This window comes from Tinamus guttatus, unplaced genomic scaffold (assembly GCF_059628265.1).
Source record: "Tinamus guttatus ecotype Peru unplaced genomic scaffold, ASM5962826v1 Tinamus_guttatus_pri_ptg000501l, whole genome shotgun sequence".
Taxonomy (NCBI): Eukaryota; Metazoa; Chordata; class Aves; order Tinamiformes; family Tinamidae; genus Tinamus; species Tinamus guttatus.
In genome coordinates, this window is record NW_028289035.1 from 371,147 (window position 1) to 393,219 (window position 22,073).

At 44.0% G+C, this 22,073-nt stretch overlaps 3 protein-coding genes across 3 annotated transcripts in view; 2 read left to right on the forward strand and 1 right to left on the reverse strand.

The window, feature by feature from the left end:
- Window positions 1-471: 471 nt before the first annotated feature.
- On the reverse strand, window positions 472-12,089 carry CMPK2 (cytidine/uridine monophosphate kinase 2). The gene is made up of 6 exons (XM_088533433.1): window positions 11,976-12,089; window positions 5,285-5,611; window positions 5,082-5,196; window positions 4,077-4,278; window positions 2,307-2,540; window positions 472-689 (listed from the first exon to the last, which is right to left on the reverse strand). The coding sequence occupies exons 1-6, from the start codon at window positions 12,087-12,089 to the stop codon at window positions 569-571; spliced, it is 1,113 nt and encodes a 370-aa protein (XP_088389559.1). The 3' UTR covers window positions 472-568.
- A 408-nt stretch (window positions 12,090-12,497) lies between these two features.
- RSAD2 (radical S-adenosyl methionine domain containing 2) lies at window positions 12,498-17,537 on the forward strand. Its single transcript, XM_010223358.2, has 6 exons — window positions 12,498-12,837; window positions 12,945-13,106; window positions 13,534-13,763; window positions 14,996-15,145; window positions 16,413-16,445; window positions 17,349-17,537. The coding sequence occupies exons 1-6, from the start codon at window positions 12,498-12,500 to the stop codon at window positions 17,511-17,513; spliced, it is 1,080 nt and encodes a 359-aa protein (XP_010221660.2). The 3' UTR covers window positions 17,514-17,537.
- A 3,954-nt stretch (window positions 17,538-21,491) lies between these two features.
- Window positions 21,492-22,073, forward strand: part of RNF144A (ring finger protein 144A) — a 54,649-nt gene continuing 54,067 nt past the window's right edge. The window contains exon 1 of the mRNA XM_088533434.1: window positions 21,492-21,538. The gene's annotated coding sequence lies outside the window, so the exon portion shown is untranslated. The remainder of the gene's footprint in view (window positions 21,539-22,073) is intronic.

Sequence of the window (22,073 nt, forward strand, 5' to 3'; positions counted from 1 at the left end):
ATTTACATCAAAAAGCTTCTCCATGAACTTAAAGGCCTGAATGCTTACTGGGCCTTACGTACTACACATTTTTGGAGGATGCTTATCACAGAACTGGCTGCTCATCCTCTACTCCAGCAAATACTTGGCCATCAGGTTCTTTGTTCCTAAATGTTATGATTTTATTGGCTTTCTGCCGGATTAAATTCCAGCATCTCCTTCTACACTTAATATTTCTGCTATAACCTACCGAATTTTGGAACACCTAACGAACATGAGTAGGTTTTCCTTGAGATGATTCAATGTGATGATGCATCCTGAAATGTCACCGCTGCCCTTGTGTACCTGATACAACACTGGGGTATGTTAGTGGCTTTGCTAGGAATGACAAAGAACACAGGAACTGTATTTTGTCCTATACACAAAAGTATACTAGACAACAGCGAAACAGATAACCTAGCAGGCTTACTGTAGACAGAAGAAATAAAAGACTCATCCGTAGGAGGACACACATCGCAGTGTGTTTTCAGGTAGCAGAAACATAGGACAATAAAAAGTATCTTTAAGTGCTGTTACACAGTAGTTGTTTTCACAGACCACAGTGTTTTTTAATTAGTTGTAACACGGTCTTGAGAACTTCTTCTTTGGAGGGGCTGGCATCAACCTCTTGGCATGCAGGATTCACCATCCTTCTGTATGACTCTTCAACTCTATTTAAAAACAAAACAAGAGAAATGAAACCACAGATTGCAGGGATATGAACTGACATAATTATTTATCATCTCAGGGGAAAGTATTCACATAGAAAAATGCACTAGCAAACTAAGAATGACATGTACTGCAAAGAGCAACAAGTCATTAATAACTCTTGTGATAAGACCCTCAAAGAGGTTCTTTTTATGACACTGATTTATAGAGTCCTATCAATATTCTTGTGTCATGATATTTAAGTTATTTTTTCTCAATACCTTGGGCATGGAAAATAGTATGGTTTAGCAGCACACTGGACAGCCTCCTTATAATGCCTGAGCTGCATTTACTCTGAGCCAGATATGGAGTCTGTGCATTACATGACATGTTGTTGCATAGCTCCGCTCACTGATCTAAGCTTGAAGTCACTGGAGAACTGCAAGAAAGTGCAGTGAACCCTTTCACTTAACCTTACCATAACCTAATCATTCAACCCTTTCCTGCAATCAAATTGGCTAACCCTGCCTTTACCACCTGTTAATTCTTCACTTACAAACAGCTGCTGAAATTGAAAATAATATGAAAACCTCCTTGCTTAGAGTAGGAAGTTCTCACAACAAAAGCTCTCCCATAGTTAGCCTCTGGGGATATGAATGAGAATGAATAGCATTTTCTCTGTTCCTCCAAGAATTAATAACGTCAAATATTCAGGTCCCATGCCATAAAAGCAGTTGAGAGAGACTCTGAATGTGCTCATATCCAGGTTGGCATAATTAAAAAAACAGAAATAATGGAAGTTTTTTGTAAAGGCAATGAGAAGTAGCAGAATTAAAAAAAAAAAAAAAAAGATTCTTAAATGGCATCATGTTCTCTTAGTTCACCTGTCCTTCTGCATGTTCAGCTGCATGTACCTGTGTCTGCACAGGGCTTATGTCAAATTAAGCAACAGATATTCTTAAGGTATGTCATCTCCAGAAATATTAAACCCTAGAGGTAAATTTCAGCTTTGGAGTTGGTGGATGCAGGTAGCTATATTCAAGCAACTGCATGGAAATGTCTGCATGTGCATTGGGTGTCTCAGCTTCCACTGGAGACACTGATGATCTAATCAATGCACTCATGGGAGCCCAGAGAGCAATTCACCTATGATACCTAGCAGTTGCCTGTACCTAGTAATGCCTGAGATACTGAAAGTATCTCTTTCAGCTTCTAGCTGCTAGTCCAGAAAGGGTCCACAGGTTATGTCATATCTGCCAGCCTCGTGCAGACATCTCATATAACCATCTCACATGTAAACATACACACAAAACACCCATGTGATATTCATGACTCATCAGGTGTCACATAATGCCAAGCATGTCACGTGGACACCAAAAAAGAATCTGAGGAGGAGAAGTAGCAAGGCCAAAGACAAAATTTTGGTTCTGAACTCTTCTGCAAGAGAATAAAATTCTCCACCTGCATCTTTCAGGGACTTTCAATGAGAAATAATTGAATTTACTCTCCTTGTCCAAAAAATCCCCAAAGTTTAAACATCTGGAAAACTGTTCTCAATAATGTGAGCAGAAGGACATTTTGATCCTGAGTCCAAAGGAGTTGAGATTGCCCCCATGCTCTTTTCCCTCATCAAAGCGTACTTTTGGCGAAACAAATTGTTAGTCTCCAGCTCAGCTTCCTCCTTTGTTTTCTCCAGCCCTCGGCCGTGCAGCCGCCGGATCCTCTCTTCAGGGCTCAGAGTAAGGAGGAGGACAAGATCAGGCTTAAGCAGATCCTCAGGCCACTGGTACACCTCGTGGTGAGATGGTGGAAGATCCTCAACTTTCCCATTTATTTCAGTGGCAATTGCATAGGCAGCTGTGCTGTGCCAGTATCTAGCAGGAAAATACAAAATGTAGAGAGAAGCTTTCAAAAGGATGCTAATACTTCAGCAATACAGAAGGCGGGTCTCAGTACGACTGTAAGTGCAAAAACGATGGTATTTGGAAGGGAATAGTAAAGAATGATCCCATGCAATCAATCATTTCTTAAAATAGCAATAATGCTCAATAAAATATTTAGATTTACTGTGAATTATTAATTTAAACATATGCCAGAAGCTATATATTAGGCAAACTGTGCTCCAAATACTGCTGTCAAAGAACAACTTCTCATGTAATGAGATCAAACTGAGAATGAGTTTCATGATATGTCCAAATCTAAACATCAAGTTCTTCTTCTCGTGTAGTTCAAATCATGCCATTTTTTTTGCAGCAGGTAGAGAATATATAGTTTTCAATTATAAAAGATAGAACTTTTATCTTTTCTGGTTTTCACACAATTTAATTTGCACAAATTAATTGTGTTTCCCCTGTGTTTGTCATTGCAACCAGAATGAGGCACTGTATTTTATGTATTTAGTGAGTTTGATGAAGATTAAAAATAGCACCCACATACCTATAAACAACTTCTGTGTTCTGTAGGGAACAGGTTATAGTATATCTACTGCAGCAAGTGAAGAGTTTCAACCTACACCTAGACTTTTTTTATTAAGAATCATACTGCAAGCTGCATATGTAACAAGAAAAGACACAAATAAAACCAACAGCAGAAGTCTAAGTCACAACGACTCCCACTGAATTCATATATATATACTTAGTAAGTCCAAAAAGAGCTTTTCATTCAGGTATACTGCGGGTGTCTGACATCAAAAGGCTTCAGATCCATTTAAATATTTTTTTTTCTAATTTGCTTAGTACCACCTACTTCTGTACCGAGACTATCAGATTGGCTAACATGAGAAAAAGATTGCTTTGAAAATGAAGGCTATCTGCTCTTGGGTAAGTCTCATCTTTCACATGTAATGAAAGTGGGGGAAAAATTGAAGCAGAAAAAAAATAAAACAATATAGAAAATAAATTGTTACACAGGATGATTTATGAAAGACATGTCAAATGAAAAATGGTAAAAGTCAGAAGTAGAAGAATAAGAAATTATAGTAATGTTAGTAGGTAAGTCATGGACATAGATTGTAATAATCATACTTTTGAACAAATAAGTGGCTCCGGGTACAAAGCGAGAAGCAGACTTATGTCTTTACAGCCTGAAAGAGTAAGTTGACCTAAAATTCAGTCACTCTGACGCGGCCATATCTCAAAGCCCTCTTGGAGGCTACCACGCTCAGCCGTCTCCACTGCTCCGGGTTTGCACATGCGCTAAACCCAGTTATGGGTCCCCAGTATGGGGACAGAAAACCCACACTTGAGTCTCACCGTAGGTATTAGGCTTCAGAAGACTTATATTATCAGCCTACCTGCACAGCAGCGCTTCCAAAGAGAAGAATCCCAGAGGGTGTCACTGGCAGGTTTTCCTGCAACACTAAGTGATCGTGTGATGGCACTGTTAGAAGAGGATTTCTTAAATGTACAAACCTGTCCACAATCACGGGTGACTGCATGGATGCTTTCGCTATTTCTGAAGCAAGAATATAGTTTCCTGCAGCATAAAATGTCCTTCTAATGAGTGCTGGTTTGTTATCAAATATTGTTCTCCACTGGCTGATGCAAGGTGGCGGCGACCTTAACAGAACGGCATTCAGGGCGTCCTTAACAGATTCGGTTACCGTGGTTTTGCCTGCATTTCATTTACAAAAAGAAACATTTGTCATCTTGCGTAACAGATACAACTGACTTTTAAAAGCTGAAAAATGTCCTTATCTTTTCCTTTGGAGCACATGTTCTGACACCTAACTGTGTAACTGGAGACTGCTGTGATAAGGGTTTTTTCAGCAGAAAAGGGTTATGAGGCTGATCAAAGGAATTACTACTCCCCTTCCGGCACTGAGCCCTTCTCTCCTCCCTCTTGCCAGCTGTCCATCCTCCCTCCTTTAAAGGCATTTCACAAGCCAATTTCTCTACATAACCTTTCCAGTATTTTTCTAGCTGGCAGTCTACATGGATGTTGCCACACATTGATTTTTGGCATCATACTGTTTATGCACTGCTCTCTTTGTGCAGTGGATTTTCAGTCCCTTTTGACTGAAAACACAGAAAGCAAAGTTATTCAGAAAGCACCATTTTTTTAATGAAAAACTGCCACTGGTTTCTCAAACCACTCTTTTACTTCACTCATCTGAAAGCTCCACGGGAAAACTCTGCATTCCTGATCTCCACAAGCAGTTTAAATGCCATTACTCCACTTTTGGCATATATATATATTTTTTTTTTTACATAGATAAAGCATTCATCCGTTGAGTGAAAAAGTAGCATAGGTTGATGTGTTCAAATAAGAGAAAACAGACTGGTATTTATGATTCATCCAAGTATGTCACAAGATTTCAGTTTTTGTTTTAATTCCGAAGCCTTGCGTGCAGCGGGATGACTGCACAACGGTTCATCCCAGCGTTTGATCCGCTGCTCCTCGCACGTGCCGCTTACCTGTGGCATCCAGCCCCTCCACGACGATGACGGGGAAATGCCCCTTCCTCGGCTGCTGGGGACACCTCTCCAGGATCTCGAGCACGGCGCGGGCCTCGGGGATTTCGGAGGCGCACTGCAAAGACAGACGCATCCCATTGCTCCCTGTCCGCTCTCGGGAGAGGGCAGCGGGCAGAGGCGCAGCGCCGCGTCCCGCCGCTCACCTGGCGCAGGCGGGCGCGGGCGGCGGGCGCCGAGGGCGGCAGCGGCGGCCGCGGCGCGGGCGGCATCGCGGAGCGGCGCCCGGCGCGGAGCGGCGCGCGCGGGAAGCGCCGAGGGGCGGCGGGAAACGAAAGTGGCGGCGGGAGGCGGCGCGGAGGCCGCTCGTGCCCGCCCGCCCTCGCCGCGAGCGGCAGCGCGGGAGGGCAGCGCGGGGTGCGCGGCGCAGCGTGGGCCCGGGGGGGTCGGGAGGGTTCACCAGGAGAGAGGAGAGGAAAATACGCGCTGCGGTGGTAGCACGGGATGCCGTGCCTGAGTCGGGGGGTCTGCCGCTAGGTCAGAAGCACTGCCGCGCTGAGCTGCCCCCTGCAAGCCTGCAGGCCATGCTGAGGGGATTTGCTACCTTAGCACGCCCAAGGACTGCTGTCAGGGCACATCCATGGCTTGACCCCATGCTTCTACCATGAGACTTAAACGATTTTGGAAGTAAAATGAATGACCTTTTGGGAACTGAGGCCTTTGGCCAGTTTCAGATTCATAGGGAGAAGCCTGAAGCAAAGCAAGTAAGCGTAGTAGTTATTTAGTGGCACAACAGCTGCTGTGAGTAAAACTGTCTGAAAAGTGTGTGCAGCAAATCTCACTGTCAAGAGCCGAATGTCCAAAAAGGAGACAGAGGAGTCCTAAAACTTTATTTGAATAAAGGGAGAGTCCACCAGGACATACCCCTGTGGGGTATCTCAAATTACTGGAGGATGCAGCCTCCTTTTATCGCAGTTTCCTGGCAGAAGTATGCCCGCTCCTTTTCCCCATTGGCTAAGATACTCAGAAGTTCCAGACTTCTCAGAACTAACTTCTCAGTCTAACATATGTTGCTTTGTGATATGTTCCCCCTCCCTGGTTGGTCATTTGTTCATGAGGAACTCTCTGCCCTGCTCCTGTTTTTTCCCCTGGGTGCGATCAGCAGCATCCAATCTCATACACACAGCACGACCTACCTGCCTGTACTCCCTAGTCCTGCTTGCTAAAGAATGTGGAGTGACTCCCTTATTTGTAAAGACACAAGTTCATTTTTCCCTTATTTGTAAAGACCCAGGCTCCTTTTTCTGCTCGCGTGGATTATGTAACCCGAAGCGCAGGAGAATGCGCACCTCTAGTGAAGTCTGCTTGTTCTCTCAATTGCTAGAAATGTAGAGATAAAACAGTGTCAGCACCTGAGAGCATCTTCTGAAAGAGTATATTCTACAAGAGAACATATTTTCTGATGAGAAATTCAGCAGAAACTTGGTATCTTCTGGTCAATCAAGCGTTTACACAAATATCTTGTGTTTGGCAGCTCTACGGGGAGAATGGAGCAGCTGGTAGGCAGCAACAGGCTCCTTAAAAATCAGCTCTATCGGATGGAAACTGCCAATGCTAAGGACACTGCTGGAAGGCTGGGCTGGAGCGGGAACTGAGAATATAGCCATGAAGGCTGTTCAAATGCTGGCTCAGCAGCGGGTACTAAAGCTGGCATTATTCAAGGGAAAATATTCCCTTTATCATATCTGAGCACTTCTGCATTTTTTTCATGTAATTCGCAAGCACAGGGTGACTGATCCTGGGTGAGGATGTCAGAAGACATGTGGCGAAACAGTTATATAATAAGCCAATAGATACTCATTTTAAGAACATAAGAAAATGCACTCTGCACTCTTTTGCTCTTTTGAAGACATGCTACAGAGAGCTCACTTATTTGTGGTGTCTTCCCTCAGTCCTCATGCTTCAACCGTCATTGGATTACAGATGTTCACCTGATCCGTTTACCACCTATTAATGAATCTGTTGTCTGTAAATCTGTCTAAAACCTTTTCATGCTGTGACAGTCTACCTCCCCAAAGCCCTGTGGCCCCAAATTCCAGAAGTGCACACCTGTTGTGCAAAGAATATTTTTTCTTTTATCTGATTCAAATTCCTCATCTTCATCATATCCAGAATGAACAGACCCAAACCATCGTAAGGCAGCTGCTCCATTCACTATCGTTTAGTTACAGGGATAACTTCTTTAACACCTACAGAGATGCATAGACTGCATGCACTTCTCAGGATATGACTGTGCATACCAAGGCTGTCCATAGTACCTTGTACTATGTACTTGGCACTGTGCAGTACCAAGGTACTATGGTAAATAATTCCTTCTGCCTTGTTCTGAATACCTCCCTTGTGCTCACTACTTCTCCTGATAATACCCAACCTTTTGTTGATGTTTTTTTTTCACTGCTGCTTCCATTAAGCCAATAATTTCAGTGGCTTTTTGCACTCACCATTGCTGAGCTCAGCGTTGCATAAACATGTTTTGGATTTTTTTCTTACATGCATTATTGTACACCCAATCTCATCGGACATTTGTTTATTTATTCAGTTCCAATGCCACAGTTGCCTTTCTCCTCCCAGCTGAGTAAATGGAAAGATTTTACTTTCATTTCATGTTTTCCCCACCCACCACAAACCACGTGTCAATGTTTTGATCTGACCCTGCCGGCAAGTTGCTGATTCCTTCTCATACGCTTGTGATATCACTTAAAAGATGTCTGTGATATCTCCCCTAGTAGCTAATTTCTTAAAAGTGTCTTGGAAAATTTTATCGCATTATACACACAAATATGTGGTAAATCAGGTAAAAATATGGGAAACTGCACCTGCTTTCTGCCTCCAAGATAGATCCTTGTCTGTATTGAAAGTCTGCAGAGTATGAATCTGTTTTAAAATAAATCTATACTAAGCACTTCTCAGTTTTTTCACAAGGACCATTGCCATTTTACATTCTGTAGAATTTAGAATTTCAAAGTAAAAAAAAAAAAAGTTTTACAACCATTTCTAAATGCACAGTATAGATAAACAGCTGAAACACACAGCTGGAACTAAAATAAATTACTTAAGTTGAAGGCCTGTGCAAGTACATAAAATACACAAGAATGGGAAATAGATGTTTAGTAGATATAATGATGTGGGAATAAGATCATAAGACCATAAGTTACTCTTGGTTGTCCTTGGATCATTTCAGGGAACAATTCTGGAATTGTGCTCTCTTGATGGTCCACAGGGCTGGCATGAGAACAGCTCCTCCTGTCACGGGGAAGTGGAAACCACTACTCATGCAACTGGTTCATACCATGTCAGTAATGTGGGTTTTGTTTGTTTGTTTGTTTGTTTTTGCCCCGTCAGGAGACTGCCTGATTGGAACCGAAGAACACTGGAGAAGGTAATCTGTTTTTTTAGATAAATAGAATTTATTTAGATAAATATTATATTCTTGGTTTTTAAGTTTTTGCTTCTGTAGTCATTAGGGAGCACAGCAGGATTATCTGTGGACACTAGTTATCCACTTGGATTCTTCCACGCTAGTTGTGTACCTTCATCCCATCAAGTACGCCATTATTTGACTCACTGTATTTACTTTTAAAATATTTTTATGCATATTTACAATACTGAAACATTGTGAGAACTATGACCCTGTCCTCCCAGTGCGGGATGACTTCCATTGGAATCAAGAGGAAGGAATCAGATCTGCTACCACTTTCAAAGAGCATCATGCTATTTTTGAGCCTTCTCTAGAAGGTTACAGACCAGAAAATGTGATTACAGCTCTCATTTGAAAACAAGAAAAAAAAAAAGCATAGATTCAAAGCCATTGCAAAAAACTCGACATCTGTGTTTTCTCATAGATTTCACCAGAGAGGACGTGAGCTAGAAAACAGTTTGGAAAGTAAAACACAAATGCTTTTCTTTGATACTCCTAGGATTTCTGTGGCTATAGGGGAAACATGTCCAAATCTGTTTGTTTGGTATCTTGCTGCTTCGTCCAAGTCTGTGATTACTTCGTGATGACAGTTACACACGGCCTTTACACATAAATCAGAGAAAATATACTTAGGAGGTAAGTTGAGGGAAAAAAAAAAGAGGAAGAAAGCTGTTATAATTGCCATTTTGTATAGTAGCATAGAGAAAATAAGCTTGAGTATTAGGTTCTCTGCATCTTGTGTTCCCTGAGTTTCTGACTTTCAAATAAAAGCATCCAGAAAACAGCAGTGTTCTGGTGATGTAGCAATTGATGTTTGATTGTTGTATTGTTTAGTTATTAGTGAGCTAATGTATTAGAGGATTTTTATCTAGCACAGGGCTTGAAATGGAATGGTAGACCTCCATTAATAAGAACTGAACTGTAACACTGCTAAAGCACGCATACTTGCACATGGAAAGCAAGGACATCAATAAAAAATGTTGAGTGTGGTGTGTGTCAAGGCCACAAGCGTGTTTAAAGAAGATAAAGTAGTTAAGGAAGATCTGTTACATTTAGATAAGAAGCCAGGAGTCTGGACACCTGTCTAGTTGTGCTTCTGTATTTTATAAGTAGCTACAAATTAAGTATGTTACAAATTGTCTTGATCCTAGTATAAAAAGATCCTCCTGTAGCACCTCTGGGCCCCTCCACATGAGGAGGCAGCTGGCTAAAGCTGAATAAACCTGCTTTGACAAGATCTCAGCTCAGTCTATTGAAACCCTTGGAAACCTGCGAATAATTCATTTTTATGGCATTTGGTCTGCTGGTTCTCCAAACAGCATTCTTCTGCTTTACAGAATCACAGAATCACAGAATGGTTCAGGTTGGAAGGGACCTCTAGAGATCATCTAATCCAACCTGCTCTGCTCCAGCAGGGACACCTAGAGCACGTGGCACAGGGTCACATCCAGGTGGGTTTGGAAGATCTCCAGAGAAGGAGACTCCACGACCTCTCTGGGCAGCCTGTGCCAGGGCTCTGTCACCCTCACAGGAAAGAAGTTCTTCCTCACATGGAGGTGGAACTTCCTGTGTTTCAGCTTGCACCCATTACCCCTTGTCCTGTCACCAGCCACCACGGAGAAGAGCCTGGCCCCATCCTCCCTTCCATCACCCTTCAGGTACTTGAACATGTTGATCAAATGTTTACTCTAGGTATCTTTCTGTGTCTGATTCAAGTCTTCTGCTGAGAGAAATTGGTAATCATTCAGGAATTTTTGATACTTTGGGGAATCATTTTGCGAACCTCATGGCTATTCAGTGGATCTTCTGTAAGGTCCAAACTTGCAGAAGATCATGGAAATTAAATAATGTGAGTTAAGTGGCAAGTTTGTCACCTGAAGAATAAGATCTCTGTGCAAAACTAATTGTATGTTAGAGATTGTGGCTGTAATGGCATATGTGCACATACACACACATAAAATCATAGATGCACACAAACACACAGAGTACTTCTTGTGATGCATGACTTGAAAAGTATTGCAATTGTCTTTAAGATATTGTATCTACCAGGATTTTTCTCATTAAAAGATTTTAGGCTCAAGGGAAGGGGAAAGGCTGTAATCACTGCAGCTCCATTGGCTCACCTTGCATTAATAAAAGTTAAGAATCAGCTGAGAAAGGACTTTGCATTGAGGCCAAGAGAAGGTGCAAAGCTTCTAAAGTTAGGAACTAGAGAAATTTCCTAACATGAAGCAGAAAGGGTGTGAATACTGTGGGGCAATGGAGGGTACCAGAGTTCTCCCAACTCACTGAAATCATGAAATAACCACCGGGCAAATTCAACGTCATGTGCTAGTCTAACTTGTATTCCGTTGCTTTTCTCCTCGAACAATTCTGTTCTTAGAAATTTAAGGACCCACAGATCCATGATTTCCTGTCCAAATTGTTCCTACAGACAAGCTATGGACAACTTTGCAAGCTTGGGAATGGAAATATTTCTCATCATGCTGCAACAGTATGTTTGTGAAGCAGCAGTACCAGGAAAGCTACAGGAAAAAAATCTCCCTTCCTGCCCTATGGGCATGAATCACTTCCGGCTAAAGAGCTGGTAGAGAGGTTAAATATTGCATGGCTTCACTAGTCCACTAATACAGCCATTAGTGCACCAGGAGACCAGATCTAGGAAAGTGAAGGAAAGGTGATGGGACATTAAAGACAGCAAATAACAGTACCATTCAGCCTATCTTAGAGGTCTTTTCCAACCATAATGATTCTATGATTCTGTCTTTCTATGCACAAGCAGGTATTTTTTCTGATTAAAAGTGGCAAATAGGATTAATTCTCCTAGTTTTATTTATTTATTTATTTATTTATTTATTTATTTATTTATTTATTTATTTATTTATTTATTTATTATTCTTTCTAAGGGGGGAGAAGAATCCAAACCGAGACCAAATCTCTCCTGCCTCATTAGCAGCTCTGGCAGAGAAAAAGAAGCAAGGAAAGCAGTACTTTAAACCTGCTAGCCAACCCACAGCTTGTAGATATTCAGATGTGAGCATTCAGACAGACCTGGCTCAGGATCTGAGCAGTTTAGCAATGCTGGCATTGGCCAAAGACACATGGCGACAAACCACCCAAAGGAGACTGGCAGCATGAGAGGCAGGCAGGCAGTGGAGGGCATCTTGGGACTGAAGATAGCAGCTGTAGCTGTGACATAAGCCTTGTGAGTCCTCTCCCATGATAGATGCTGGGCATCAAAGGACTCAAGGAACACAAGAGCTGGGTGCTTGTTCTCTCTTGGCACTGCCAAGGTAGGCACTGAACTGCCTCCGACAGCTGCCACCTTTGCCCGTGCTATATTCACTGTTGCTTGAAGTGTTTTGGGCAGCATTTTAGATGAAGAATTGAATATACTTCAAGCATTCTCTCCCCGTTACCCTGCAGCAGTCACCTGCCTCCTGCTCGGGGGAGCTCCGCAGACCTGCTTTAACATGAAGAGCTCCCGATGTAACACAAGTAGATGAGTTCCGCTTTCGCTCCCTTTCATCCATCATACCCTGTTTAACTGGGAGAACCGGAGCCCCTGAGGCCACAGAGATCCCTGGGTGCTCCCTGCGCCTGGAGCAGCAGGCCGGGGGTGCGCAGCAGTGTAGCAGCGAGGACGCTGGGCATCACCAGGTCGCGTACTGGCTGCGTGGTCCGTGGGCCCGGTGCCAAGTTTCCCTTCTACGAGAAAGGAAAATGAAACCGAGAGCTTCCCCGCGCCGCGAGGCGGGCCCGGCCGCTGCGCACTTAAGTGCGGAGCGCGGCGCGCCGCGATGCAAACGGCAAGCCGAACGGGAGCGAGCTGAGCCCAGCCGGGACGGACCGAGCGGAGTCGAACCAAGCCAAGTCGAACCGAGCCCCGTCAAGCCAAGTCGAACCGAGCCCGGTCTAGGGGAACCGAGCCGGAGCGAGCCATGCGCGTGGCGGAGCTGCCGCAGGCGCGGGCGCTGCTGGCGGCGCTGCGTGCGCGGCTGAGCGCGCTGTGCCGGAGCCTGGCGCACCTGGTGCTGTCCCTGCCGCTGGCGCTGCCCCTGCCCGGCTGGCGGCGGCTCTCGGCTCCCGGCCCCAGCGATGCCGCGGGGAGGCAGCGGGAGAGGCAGCGGGACGGGGTGGCCCCGACGCCCACGAGTGTCAACTACCACTTCACGCGCCAGTGCAACTACAAGTGTGGCTTCTGCTTCCACACGGCCAAGACCTCCTTCGTGCTACCGCTGGAGGAGGCCAAGCGCGGGCTGGCGATGCTCAAGGAGGCTGGTGAGTGCAGCCCAAGCTCGCTGCATTATAGCCAGGCTCGTAGTACTGCTGCCCGAAGCAGCTGAGAGGAGCTCACGGCAGCTTCCCGTCTCTGCTTCCCTCCCTAGGGATGGAGAAAATCAACTTCTCGGGAGGGGAACCGTTTCTCCAGGACAGAGGCGAGTTTGTGGGCAAGCTGGTGCAGTTTTGTAAGCAAGATTTGAGGCTGCCGAGCGTCAGCATCGTGAGCAACGGCAGCATGATCAGAGAGCAGTGGTTCAAGAAGTACGGTAAGGAGGCCCTGACACACAGAAACGCTCGCTTGGCTTGGGAGCTTTCTCGGTGCAGCCTCATAGCAAGACCCTATTTATTTTATATATTTATTTTTGTGCAAATGGATCCCCCATTTGTTAGTGAGTCAGTTAGAATAAATGTCAAATAAAAGAAAACATTGGTGAAATGTGGTTAATTATATGTTGTGAGCATGTGAAGCTTGTCATTTTGCCTCTTTGGTGTCACAGTTTTGCCAAACCGGAGCATATCCACCATGCAGGGGCGGGGATGCTGCTGCTGCGGCTCTTGTGGTTTGTGCAGTTCCACAGAGTGGTGTCTATGGGATGCTTTGTGCCAGATCACAAGGAAGTGGAAATGGGCAGGCACTTGACAACTTTCAACTGGAGATACAAATGCTAATCCATTTTTAAAACTTGTTTTCAGGTCAATATTTAGACATTTTGGCAATTTCTTGTGATAGTTTTGATGAGGAAGTCAATGTTTTAATTGGCCGCAGTCAAGGAAAGAAGAACCACGTGGAAAAACTGCATAAACTGAGACAGTGGTGCCGAGACTACGCTGTTGCTTTCAAAATAAATTCAGTCATCAACAGATTTAACATTGAGGAAGATATGAATGAACAGATCAAGGCACTCAACCCTGTGCGCTGGAAGGTAGTGTATACTGTAGGTTGTCTTCTGCTCAGAGAAAATGAATGGTGAAGTGAAATTCTGGAATAGTCTGAACATGTAGCTACACAAGACAGCTTCCCAGTTCCAGCTTGGGGTGGTGTAAGCAGAGCTGTTATTAATGTTACATAGCGCTGAGGCATATGGAACAGGCTGCCCAGAGAGGTTGTGGAATCTCCTTCTCTGGAGATCTTCCAAACCTGCCTGGATGCCACCCTGTGCCACGTGCTCTAGGTGTCCCTGCTGGAGCAGGGGGATTGGACTAGATGAGCTCTAGAGGTCCTTTCCAACCCTAAGCATTCTATGATTCTGTGATATTCTGTCTCATTTCATACTTAAATGGATCCCAGTATACCAAGAATCATGTCTGGTGTGGTATTTGCAGGGAATTACTATTTCAGGCTATATAGGTCTAGTTGTTTATGACACTGAAGATAAGATAGAAGGTTTTTAATGAAAATATGCCATACTTCAGAAAGAATGAAGTTAGTGTACAATGATACATTAGAGTTCATATTAACAATACACTGTACAATAATGTTCTAGTATAGAAAATATCCTAGCCACTAATACACTATTAGAAATGTATTAGTTGCATTATGTTATTGGTTTGAGAGCAGGTAAAGATCATGTGTCTTGTAAGCATGGGAGGGCCTTTGGAATCATTTCTCAGCTGTTAGGACACACTGGGATAGAACCCATATAGCTCCTGTATGCTGTTTTTACACTTTTAACAATTTAATAGAAACAAATAAGAATTTTATCAGCACTGAACTGATATACCAGCAATGTTTTCCAACTAGGAAAAGAGAATCAGTGTAGGTGAAATCTTGGTCCCACTAAGGGAGCATAACGTCCCCAAGAAATAACTTTTTTTTTTCCTATCAAGTTTCCTACCCTACTTTCATTATGAGGTTGCAAACCATATTGGCAAAGGCAGCTTCTTCTCCAAAGTCTGTTCTGAATGTGTTCGAGGACCATGTCTTTAGAAGGAAGCTCTTAGTAGACATGCTATTCCAGTTAATTTATGAAGTACAGGTCTACCTCGGGCCCTTTGTGTACAATTTACTTGTCACAGTTTGTATCAGTATAGCTCCACTGTCAGGCATATTTAAAGAGAGGTGCTGAGACAACTGAAGGCTCTAATGATCATGGCAGTCTCATCCTCAAGGCCATTAAAAGTGTAAACTCCTCATTAGGTGCGTTTTTGTCTTCAGGTATTCCAGTGCCTGCTCATTGAAGGGGAGAACTGTGGTGAGGATGCTCTGAGAGAAGCAGACAAGTTTCTCATCAGTGATGATGACTTCAAACGATTCCTTGATCGCCACAAGGACGTCTCCTGCTTAGTTCCAGAGTCTAATCAGGAGGTAAAATTAAAACTGGCTATTCATAGCTTTGTTCTGGCAAAATGGAAAGACGGATTAAGAATTAGAAGCTTTCATACTTATTAACACTTTCCCTGATAATATTGGTGCTACATTATCACTCTCAGCAACCAGTTCTGTCATGCTGGAAGGCAGTATTTGTACTTTTATACGAGGTTTGCAGGCATTGATCGCAGTCCTATGGAAACCAGTGGGAATTCCGTTGTGGTGTGGTGTGGCAACATGCTCCATAAAGTATCAGCACAGAAACTGTAGAAACTGAGGTCTAAACAGTTAACCCCTCAAGAGCTGAAGGGCTCTCAACTACCAGGCCACAAGAGTCTGATATGGCTGACTTAACACAAACACAATTTATACTCTAAGCAGTTTCCTGACAGAGATGCATCACACTACGGCAGCATCAGCTACCTATACTCAGTAGGGATCTCATCCCAGTCGACATTATTTTGGTCATCAAGTGTATTTGTTTTCACAGGAGAAAGAACTGGCATAGTGCCTGACACATCTCGCTAAGCACCCCCGTCACAGTAACACAGGGGACACTTTTAGCCTCATCAAACTGACTGCTGATGGGTGCATGTTCTTATCTAGGACTTCTTTTTTAGATGCCCACATGCTGTACCTGTGGCATGAGCAGAGGTCATAGGTTCACTGTTTAGAAAGATTATAAACTGAGTGAGGAAATACAAGTTTAGCCAGCGAAATCTAGTCTTAAATCTGTTCTCCTTCCTTCCTTATCCTCTTCAGAGATCAAGGCCTTCAGTTTACAATTTACTGATTTTAAGTAAAGTGAGCTCAAAGCAGTCTGGCTTACTAGGTGAAATCTGAGTAACATGCTCACTTCCACACCTAAGACTATGTGGAAGAGGTCAGGTAGGAGAAACCTAGTTAGCTGGGCAAAGATATCTTATTTCAATTGTTGCCTATTTCCTGGTGCTGGAAGACTGAAGAGCTTTTTAAACTGGGAGATTGGCACTAACAGATTTGTTTACTGGGAGTAGTGAATGCTGGGATGGCATAAATGGCCACATCAATTGTTTGGAAATGACCTAATCATTCCAGTATGCTGAAAAAAAAAAAAAAAGGAAAGTTTGATCCAAGCTCACTGAAATCAGAGGGAAGACATCAGCTTGTTCAAAGATTTGGATTACACTTTGAAGGAATAATTATTTGTTTTAGCCTTGATTTTTCCCTAGAATGAAATTTTAGTTTGCCCATTAACTCGAGCTTTTCTTTTGTTCTGTTACAGATGAGAGACTCATACCTCCTTTTAGATGAATATGTAAGTATTTATTTGATCCTTGATACTTGTCTGTTAATATATCCCTATGTATACAACAGTGGTAACTGCTTCAGTTTACTATGTGTTCTATAAAAGAATTGTCATGCTAGGGGAGGTTCAGGTCAGACAGAAGGAAGAATTTCTACACGGAAAGAGTGATGAAGCCTTGGAACAGGCTGCCCAGGGAAGTGGTGGAGTCACGGTCCCTGGCAGTGTTCAAGAAACGTGTAGACAGGGCACTTACTTACTTAGGGACATTGTTTTTCAGGCATGTTAGTGATGGATTTACTGTCGAACTCGATGATCTAGGAGGTCTTTTCCAACCAAATGATTCTATGATTCTATGATCAACCATGTCCCACAAGGAATAGATATAATTTATTTCCATATTCCATTTCCATATTAGATACAATTTATTTCCATATTCCATTTCCATATTCCAATAGATATAATTTATTTTCCATATTTCCATATTCCAATTAGATTTAATTTATTTCCATATCCAATATTCAGAAGTGGAATGTAGCTACGGCCTAAGGAGCAGTCCCCAAATGCATCAGGTTGCATGCATGAACATTGCATCATGAGTGTAAAAGTGTATTTTACACATATTTTTTAGACAAGCCATTGCAGTTTATTATCTAAATGTTTGCTCTTCGGTTACACGTAAACTAACTAGACCCTTAAAAACTTTACTTGGTATGACTTTGTTCTTGCAAGGTTATATCAGTATGGGCGTTTGAATCTTCTTAAGGGCAGTGAACAGTGAAACTGTTCTCAGGCAGGTAGCTTACATACATGTTTGTGGAATTGTAGCACAGGTTATTTAATTCTGTACAACAGGTAAGCTTTACAGTAGTAAATATGCATAAAACTTAAAGGTCGTACCTGTGAATTTTCTAGATGCGCTTTCTAAATTGTACAAATGGACGAAAAGAGCCTTCTAAATCTATCTTGGATGTTGGAGTAGAAGAAGCTATACAATTCAGTGGATTTGATGAGAAGATGTTCCTAAAGAGAGGAGGAAAGTACGTGTGGAGTAAAGCAGACATGAAACTGGACTGGTAACTCAGTTAACTGAGCTGTGGCAAGTGCACTTTGTGAAGAAAATGTGTCTGTATATATATAATGGTTTTAACTACATGTGTATATTGTACAGATCAATGTTCACTAACTCTGTAGATAAATATTTTAGTGTTTTTTGAATTTAGGTTATATTCTTTTCTATTGTTCAGTTGAACATTACAGAACAGTGTAATAGAATTTTCACAGAGGTCTAAAATCTAGTTACTAGTTTATTGTATGAAGGACTGCAAGGGCAAACTGTTAAGATAATGCCTTACAGAAAACAGTTTTAAGATAATAGGTAAGTGTGCATTCAAGAAAACAAAGAAAAAATGCCAATGTCTAACTCAGTGTAAACAGCCGTAATGATTGATAAATTGAAACTCTTATCAGGAAATAGTTTCTGTATAGTTCATATGGAAAGGTGCATATGCAATTCCTTACCAGGTCACAAGAGGGCCGACGTTGAAAGCAGCCCTAACTTTTTCAGGGATGATTCTGACCCTTTTTCAGGGGTTAGCATTATCTCTAATAAGGAATACATCAAAAAGGAAGTCAAGATTAAAAAATAGGAATTTTAATTCCTCAGCTCTTAGTTGTAGAAGTGTTGTTCTTCTCCCTGTGCTGCATACACCCAAATGTTGAGGGATGTAAATTTCTTGTAAAAATAGTGCTTTGATCACAATATTGCTCCTCAAAACCTAAGAAATATGTTTTATTCAATGATGAGCAACTTCTTATTTCACCTTGCCAATGACATGTACACTAACAAATATTTGCAATGAAAAAAAATGTTTGTTTTTATTCATAACTTCCCCCATTTCACTTTCCTGCAGCACTCTACTTTTTTGTTTGTTCGTTTTTCTCTCCTTATGTATACAACTCTGATTAAGATTCCTTATATGATGAATGAATAATATGGAACACACTCACCACTACCTTCTCTTGCTAGGTCTGTGTTATTCCCGTGCTTTTTATTGCACAAAGTTCATATCTCTCATAACTTTGTTTTAAAGGTTGTGTAGCTCGGTAGTCACTCTTACTAGTTGCCAACATGCAGGTCATAAGTGCAACTAGGTTTTGTGGTAGCTGCCTTTGATTCCAAGAGCTAATAGCATCCACCTAAAAGAGAGAAAACTTTAAAAAAAAAACCACAAAGGCAATAATTTAATATGCTGCCTTCTTGCCTTTTTTTTTTCTCTCTTGGTAATCTTTTATCCTTTTGTGATTACATTTTTTCAAATTTAATTAGCCTCCCTCCCCACCCCCCACTTCAGTCTAGCTCTGTGTGAAGGCAATAGGGATAAGCATTGCACAAAACAGAAGTGAGTTAGCATGCCTAGACTTTCTCACATGTTTAAATATTGCAGCAGTTGGGACGCAGCATGCACTAAATACACCTTGCAAAAAATGCACTTTTTTCTGATAATGTTAGTTGATTTTTTAAAAAACTTTTCAGAGTCCCATTTCCATTTTTAGTGTTCTAACTCTAACTTGTCTTTTAGAATTCCACAATCCCTGTACTTTTTATACACTTGTATTTCAGTATTTTTTTTCTTCTCTTAGTATTAAGGACATTAAAAAGTGGCCCACACGCATTAACCCCAGAGTCTTTTGGCAGTTATTTTACTGACCTCAGCAGGAATTCTGAACAAGGAACAACTTTGGGCAAAGCAAATCTAGGTAATTGTGGTGTTTGACTTGCTGGTTGTTCCTGTTGCTGAATCGAGCATCTTCCTCAGCGTATGCACTGCATGATAGAAAAGAGGCACTTTGCTGCTGGCTCAGTCCCAGCATGAGCAAGATCAGCGCATCACTGTAGCACTAAATCTACAAGCTTGCTGCTTCTGCTGGCAATGCCAGCTGTATCATAGCATGCAGACATGAAGGGCACAAGCTCCGTGTCAGCTCCAAAAATGCTGCTGTTCTCTGTTGTGGCATTTCTCTCTGCAAATGGTCTTTTTTTTGGTGCACGATGTCCGCTATGCCTCAAGTTGAAGCTGCAAGGTGAATAAAAGGGAGCTGAAAAAAGTAATATTGTTTGAATAACAGACAGTGAATAGGGTTGAGCTCTTATATTTTCCATGTTGGTTTCAAACAATTTTACATTGCCCCTTATTATTGTGCCTAATTTAGGAAAACTCTCTGTTCTGTGTAATACATATGTGTATATATATATATATATTTTTCTGAAGAATTTACCAATTGTAGTTGGAAATTACCAGTTATACTGCTGGAAATGAAAACTTTGGCTTAATTTTCAACATGGCTACAGCTTGGTTAACCTAGAAAGATTTTATTTTTTGGTAGCCTATGAGCACAGTTTTTACTGGAAAAAAAATGAAGTTTAGGCTTTCATTTTGCAGCGTGTCTAACTTTCACGCAGGACTAGAAGCATAATATTAAATTCAATAGGGCTACTCCCAGGCTGAGGGATTGCATGCACATTATGACTGTGAAGAGTCAGTAACTAACTGACAGTAACTAACACAGATAGGCTTTATTGTATTTTCATGTATAATGTCATAGTTCTGCAGCTAAGCGCTTGCTAAAAAAGCTGAACCAGGCAGTAATTAGTAAACTGCCGTTTACCAGTATTATACAGCTGTTCATATTTTTTAAATTTGTAGAAAATGAGAATTTGAGTGAATTAATGAATTAATGAGTGAATTAATTAAGTTTAATCATTAAGAATGTGTCTTGAGTAAGGAATAAAACTGTCATTCAGGTACTCTCTTTTTTCAGACTGAATTATAAACAGTGAATTTTTAAATGATAACGTCACAGAATTCCTACTACATTTGTATGTGGCACATTGCAATAAATGTTTCTATTTTATTAGATTTGTCTCTAGTTTCTTTTTTTAAAAAACAAAATCCAGACCGATAATAAGAAGATCTGCATTCACCATACAGTGGTAATCTTGGATGGAGCCCGCAGGGAGTGCGGGGGCTGCTTGGCAGAGGCAACAGCTGCATCCGGGACGAAAGGTGCTGATTCTCCTGGGGCTCAAGAGCATTTGTGACCTGCTTGAGCAGCACGGGTTGTGCTGGGAGAAAACGGTTAAAATACGTGAAAGATACAACCGTCCAGAAATACCTGAGGAGAAAACAATTACCTTTTGCTAGGATAAATAACCAAAGCTAGTCAGTTTAGGGATGGAGCAAAGACAGGCAGGTTCTCTCCACGCTCATGCTCACATCTTTGGGGTGCAGAATAAACTCTTGCACCAAACTGGAGCACAGGCAGCTGGTTGTGTGGCCCTCGCTATGGCTCTGGCAGGGGGTGAACACTGCGTCTGAGCAAGTCAAGGAGGCAGCTCTCATTGCTCACGCCAGTGCAAAAGGAGGCTGGTTGCTGCTCGATGCATAAAGCAGCGAGACGAAGGCAGCTGCTTTTGCATCTTGGAGAACAGCTGTACAGCCACCATGGTTTCCCTCGGCTTCCCTTTCCCTTTCCCTTTCCTTGCAAGCAAGCCTGACCCTCCTGCCTTCCTGCGTAGAATCCCCCCGCCCGCGTTGCTGACGGCCTGGCGATCCGCGGGGAGGAACGGGCGCCGGGAGGAAGGCGGCTCCCGTTGCGCGGCCGGGAGCACCTGGATGCGATGGGAAGAGCCGCGCACGGGGCAGCGCTCGCGGGGGCCCCGGGGATGCCCGTGGGGGGGCGGCGCGGAGCGGCGCCGCCCTCGTCCGCCAGGCGGCGCCGCAGCGCGGGGCGCGGCGCGGCGCGGCGGCCGCTTCAAAGCGCGCGCGGGCGGCGCGGCGGCTCCCAGCGCTGCCCGAGCGGCGGCGGCGGCGGCGGTGGCTGTTGTGGCCCGCCCGCCCCCGCGCCGCCCCCGCGCCGCCTTCCTCCTCGCGCGGCGGAGAAAAGCGGCGGCCGCGGCCCCGCTCCGCCGCGGACGGCGCCGGGGGCGGGGGGAGCCATGGCCGGGGCGGGGGCGCCCTGCCGCGGCCGCTCGGGGTAGCGCGGCAGCCGCAGCCGCGCTCGGCGGCAGAGGCGGCGGCGGCGGCGGCGGCGGCGGCGGCTGGGTAAGGAGCGGAGTGGAGCGGAGGGGAGCGACGGGCGCGTCCCCCCCGCCAGGGCCGGGCTCGGTGCCGCAGCGCGGGGGCCGGGGCGGGATGGGGCGACCCGGCGGGCTCCCCTGGGGGCGCGGGAAGGGGGCAGCTTCCGCGCGTCCCCGCATGTCGCTTCCCGCCGGCGGACAAAGCGGCCTCGCGGTGCCCCCCGCCGCTCGCATCCCCGTGCGCGCGGGATCCCCCTGAATCCCCCGGGCCCCGTCCCCGCGAAAGGACGGTAGTAGCGTGTTTCTGCCCACGCCAGGGTGGGCGACCTTTCCCTATAAGCGTGTCGCCTGTGTCCCCGCGCCCGCCCCGGGGCCGCGCTCGGCGCCGTGGCGGCCCGGGCCGCGGCTCGCAGCGTGCGCCGGAGCGGCCGCCGGCGCCGTCGCGTTGAGTGACAATTGCAGGGATGGGATGAAAACGGTTACTTAGACTCGCTTGTTTGCTCCTCTGTGATTTACCCAAGGGAGCCAAAAGCCTTCTTGAATCCGCAACCTGAAATGCA

Excerpts from the sequence above, each read along its gene's own strand:
- CMPK2 (XM_088533433.1), bottom strand. The coding sequence starts at position 12,089 with ATGGATGAAAGGGAGCGAAAGCGGAACTCATCTACTTGTGTTACATCG. Across the intron at positions 5,197-5,284 it reads CCCGCGCCCGCCTGCGCCAG|TGCGCCTCCGAAATCCCCGA; the intron begins GTGAGCGGCGGG and ends CTGTCTTTGCAG. Across the intron at positions 4,279-5,081 it reads GGAGGGGCTGGATGCCACAG|GCAAAACCACGGTAACCGAA; the intron begins GTAAGCGGCACG and ends AATGAAATGCAG.
- RSAD2 (XM_010223358.2), top strand. The coding sequence starts at position 12,498 with ATGCGCGTGGCGGAGCTGCCGCAGGCGCGGGCGCTGCTGGCGGCGCTG. Across the intron at positions 12,838-12,944 it reads GGCGATGCTCAAGGAGGCTG|GGATGGAGAAAATCAACTTC; the intron begins GTGAGTGCAGCC and ends TTCCCTCCCTAG. Across the intron at positions 16,446-17,348 it reads ACCTCCTTTTAGATGAATAT|ATGCGCTTTCTAAATTGTAC; the intron begins GTAAGTATTTAT and ends TGAATTTTCTAG.